The sequence below is a fragment of the Anopheles aquasalis genome, chromosome 2 (assembly GCF_943734665.1).
Source record: "Anopheles aquasalis chromosome 2, idAnoAquaMG_Q_19, whole genome shotgun sequence".
NCBI lineage: Eukaryota > Metazoa > Arthropoda > Insecta > Diptera > Culicidae > Anopheles > Anopheles aquasalis.
This window is the reverse complement of record NC_064877.1, coordinates 58,743,147-58,748,146: the sequence shown is the minus strand read 5'-3', so window position 1 is coordinate 58,748,146 and position 5,000 is coordinate 58,743,147. Positions and strand designations below refer to the sequence as shown.

The 5,000-nt window shown below is 49.3% G+C and overlaps 1 protein-coding gene across 1 annotated transcript in view; it reads left to right on the top strand.

Moving 5' to 3' along the window:
* LOC126570322 (uncharacterized) overlaps positions 1 to 5,000 on the top strand; it is a 94,377-nt gene that overhangs the window by 85,847 nt on the left and 3,530 nt on the right. Inside the window, exons 6-7 of the mRNA XM_050228001.1 lie at positions 1,363 to 1,488; positions 3,449 to 3,641. Coding sequence (XP_050083958.1) covers positions 1,363 to 1,488; positions 3,449 to 3,641 — 319 coding nt within the window. The remainder of the gene's footprint in view (positions 1 to 1,362; positions 1,489 to 3,448; positions 3,642 to 5,000) is intronic.

The window sequence follows — 5,000 nt, the reverse complement described above, 5'->3', positions numbered from 1 at the left end:
ATCCATGCCACGGAATTCGGTTGGCTTCAGGTCGCTTGCGGACACATGCGCGCTGGCCAAACCACCGGAATGAATTAGATTTCCGGTTTGTACCTCCCGTGGCCCGTGGATTCTATAGGAATGCGGAATCGAGAGGGAAAAAAGGATAAGAATGTACACCCCGGAAGGGAAAACACGAGCAACGGAACCCTGGTGGAGCGATGAGCTCGCCTCGTGCGTTGCAAATCTCATCAACGCGCTTAGACGCTTAAATACACAAAAAAAAAACCGTAAGCTCCACTGTAAGTGTGCGTGCGCGTGTATGTGCACCATTGCCACATGCCAATGAGTAGAAAGCAGAGGACACTTGCGCCTGTTTGTATGAGGAGTTTTTTTTTCCCTCCCCCGAGAAACGATCGAAAGAAGTAAAATCGAATTTCCTTCCTCCGCTCACGGGGCGCGGAGCAGGAGAGAGCTTTTGAACCGTGTAACTTCTGCCCGGGGACGGTTGTAGAAGGGATGCGGTTGAACCGAAATCTCTGAGTCCTTTCTTTTTTTGTGCTTGTGGCCACGCCACGTTAGAAAGCCTTGGCACCGGTGAACGGGATTTAAAAACCTATTTTAACCCATAATTGAATTTACACTCTTCGCTCAATCGAGGATAATTTCACGCCCGAGTTCGTCCGACTGCGCGTGCTTCGCGTTTCAGTCGAGCTGATTGCTGTGGTGTGCGTGTGGGTGTGTGCGGGTGTGTGCAAGGACAAGAAGATGGTTTGTCACGGTAACGGGAACCGCAGAACATTCTCAGGCCACGTGGCGAAGCACATCAAAGGAAATGCGCAAAGAAAGGCCACAAATTATGCGTCACCGAGTGAGAGAGCGAGAGAGAGAGAGAGAGAGAGAGAGAGAGAGAGAGAGAGAGAGAGAGAGATGCGTGTTTGGAGAAGAGAAGAAGATCACCTGACGTACGATCCCATATCAAATAATCATTTCCATTTCCACCACGCAACCGGGATTATAATTTGTTTTGCTCGGCAATTTCCATGGAAGCGAAGGAATCCGTTTTCAGGCCACCCCTGCCATTGTCCAAGGTTCCAGATCACCTTTCAGCTGCTGGAGTGGAGTGCTGCCCTCTCGTTTACAATAAACAGGATAGGCACCACGGGAAATGGCTGAAATGAAGTAAAACCCGGAAAGGAACAATGGAAAACTTTATTATTCCAGCGATTTTTTCTGGAAAACCTTCTGTTTCCTCTTGATTGTGCTAGATTTGTGTGCCACTGTTACTCGTAATAATTGGAAAATGTTTCCCGAATAATACAAAATGCAAAGGAAAATCAATTTGAAAAAAAAACATCCCACATTCACTTCCCTTTTCCACAGATCCCACCACAGTACGTCAAACAGTACCAACCGTTGCGAAGTCATCCGATCGACACACGAGAATCGTCACGGCTTGGCCTCTACATCATGGTATCGCACGACCACTTCGTGAAGGGCGTACTGAAGGTAATTATACTCCACCAACTACTGCATCCACTGACAGTGACAAGCCTTAGGCACTGACTGACACCTCAACGGTCATCACAATACAACTTCACAGTTCAAGGCCGATGAATGGCGATTGCAATAGACAATAGACGGCATACAAACCTCTCTCTGCTCTGCATCCCAAAATATGCTGAATATGATTCCAAACAGACAACACAAACCGGCAAAGTTTAACCAACCTGGCCAATACTTTTCTGGGTGTCTGCGGTTTCTGGTTACTTTTTCCTTAGCATTTGTGTGTGGGTTTCTGTTCAAACTTTTCTCATCTCGATGCAAAATGGTTTTCCCTTTCTGTAATAATTCGAGCGGCGCCAACGGCAACCAAGCAAGCAAGCAAAAACCCACCGGCCAAAGATTGATGGTCTGGTTACCTACTGGCCCTTCGGGGTGTACGGCGCTAGTTTTGGAATGTTCTGTATCCGGAACCCACGAAACACGTGGCCAGGAAGGAATGGGTTAAGTTATGCTGTACTTGTTTGTAGAGATTCTGGGATTCCGAATTTACATTCCAAAAGGTACTGCGAGCCAAGTTCCTTCAGGCTTCGTTCAGCCTCAATGGGGGTAAGCAGCACAATGCAATGTACAAGATGTAATGCTGAAAAGGAGTTTGGTAAAGGGGGGGAGGGGCGGGGGGGAAAGCATCTCATCTATTGGAGGCCTTTCATCAGATTAATGGAAAAACATAACGAACATGTCAAAACGAGCTGCAAACTGATTAAGGATATCGTCACCAAACTCCCGAGCCCTAGCCTAGCCGTCCACCATGTCCTCGCCGGTAGTCCAGCAAAACTCCAAGGGAAAAACAGTATTTTCACCCTCTCGCCAGTACCCCTCTCTGCAGCATCCCGCTCTTCTCGGTAGCTTTTGTTCCCGAGGACAATGGGACCCGGGTACCAGTATTCGGAGCAACCGTCCAGCCGGCCGGCTGGCCGGTTCCAAGAGGAAAAGTTTAATTAATTAATTATAAATTTCGATCCCACTACCACCACCCCTCCTCGGCCCAACCCGAACGAAACCAAACGTGGCATGTACCGCAATGTTGGCCAAAATCCTTACCAACGAACGAAAAGAAAATAAAAAAAACCGGACAAAAACACCTCACGCGCCCCGCTCCCCCAAAAAAGGTTTTGCTCGGTTGCCGCGCAGTAAAACCCCCCGATGAGGCTCATTAGAATATGGATTTTATTCGATTGGCCCTCGGGTGGGGTGGTTGATGAGCTGGCTGCCAGCTGCGGGACCAGGAGCACGGTCCCACTGCAGCAGCAAGTGACGCGACGTGGCAGATTATGAATATTTTATCAAAATCCACACCGAACCGAGGTGAATCGAGTGAAGAGTGCCGCAACGAAGTCGTCGCTTGGGGCGACTCCTGACACAATACAGCAGCAGCAGCAGCAGCAGCAGCAGCAGCAGAAGGCCTCTAAGGGGAGTTGAGCTTAACGGGTTCGCAGGAACGTGATGAGAACAATACACATGACATTAATTAAAAGTTTAATTGATCCCGTTTGTGTGCGTAGCGGGCGCGCGCGATAGTTTTGACACCTTCGCGACACCGACAGTCCCTTCTCGCGAAGCAGCAGAAGCCTCCTTTTGTTCACTGTCACCGTGGCGGCAGTTATCCTGATTTGGCACCGAGATAATCGGAGTTTGTGGGGTTTTCTAAAGAAATGGTTTTTAATTATTTTTATGCAAAATGGAGTTGTGGCGAAATTTGCATTCCAAAGTTCCCTCACGGAACCTGCCATTCGACGGAACTCCTTCTCTTCAGAACGTGATGTCGGTCGGGTCGGTAGGAGTAGAGTAGATAATTAAAAGCACTAATGTTTGTGTTCATTTTGCAACCCGCTTCCTTCATTCACCTCGGACTACCACACCACCGGATGGATCGCACTCAACTCGACGGAACTCAATCGTCCAGCTCAAGTGTACCGCATCGATTCACGAGGTGTACCGCGAGACGGTCGAACAGCAGATACCGGAAGATCGACCACGGATACTGGCGACCGGTGTGTCGGCCAGCGGCCACAGCATCAACCTCTACCAGGGCACGGTACACGAGACCGAGCTCACCGATCAGAACGATGCCTATCTGACCGTGAACGGCTACAAAGGTAAGTTCGGCGAACCGGCGACCTTCAATCGCAACTGAGGTGCAGCTAGCTCATTGCTGCAACTAGGACGGAATTGTTTAGTGTTTGCTTTTGCTTTCTCTCTCTATTAATCGATTTAAATGGAGAGAAGACCGTGCTCCTGCGGCGACTAAGAACACTGAGGCAGCACTTTCTGTTTCCAGTCAGCAGCAGCAATAGTAGCATCAGTAGTATACTCAGAATAATTCAATAAGAAGCTCTTGAGAGGTTTGCTCCTGGTGATGGCGGGAAAGTGATGGTAAAAACAACATTCAAACGAGATATCCTTCAACCGTGCAGCTACGTGTTCATCTGTAGCATTGTGTTATCGAATCGCCTGCCGGTGGAATGTGCTCTGGAGTGATCACAGAACGTCAGCAGCAGCAAAGCATCTCACTACCAGACACCGGAGTTTGTCTATCATCAGTTCACAGTCCCCCTTCGTTTCCTGGTGCTTGTGATCCCTTTATACGGGTCACAACTATCTACCAGAAGAACCAGTTCCAGTTCCAAGAAGTTAAAGTAATACCATCGCTTCAAGGCAAAACGCTCCGAGTTACGAACAGATTGAATTTGATTGGCTAGCTGTGTGTCGTTTGCGTGCAATCTTCTGGGGAAAGATGCATAGACACAGCCCCTGGGGGGCTTTAACGAAGCTTATCTAGGCCAAAGGCAGCCGAGAAATTCGCTTGCTCTTCACTTTTCAATCATGATTAAGTACGGAACTGCGGAGTTTGAAAGTTGTCTTCAAGTGTGCATGAATGTCTAGTTCTTGAAGGGGTTACCGAGGGTGTGAGTTACATCTCATTCGGCTCTGTGGAGTGTTCAGGGCGGACCACGAAGCTCTGGAGCGACCATCCACCATCGAAAGTAATTTCTTAAGTTCCCGCGCACAGCAACGAACGCTGTGGGGGTTTCGAAACCCCTCCCACAGGGACAAGGACGTCCTCTTGTACAACCCCGTGGACTTGCGACACTCTTCCGGGGCGCTTTCAAGACCCGTTTTTCATTCGCTGCTGCTGCGTGGGCACAAACCATTTTCCGCTCGCTCCAGTGTCCGGGAGGGTGCCGAAATGAGAAGAAAGCGAACCATAACGCGTGTGCGACGTGCGGGCATAAATCATTGCGTAAAATAGATTCCCTTGCGTTGTTGTTGTTGTTGTTGTTTTGCTAAACATTTTACAGAATCAGCCCCAAGACCGTTGGCCATGGAAAGCACCAGGGAACCACCGCTTTCTGGGATGTTCGGCGTTGTCCCGATGGGAATGCAAAGTATGCGGACGAGATGCTCTGCTCATCCAGGCCGGTGAATGGGCGCGCGCGAGACAGAGAGAGCAGCGA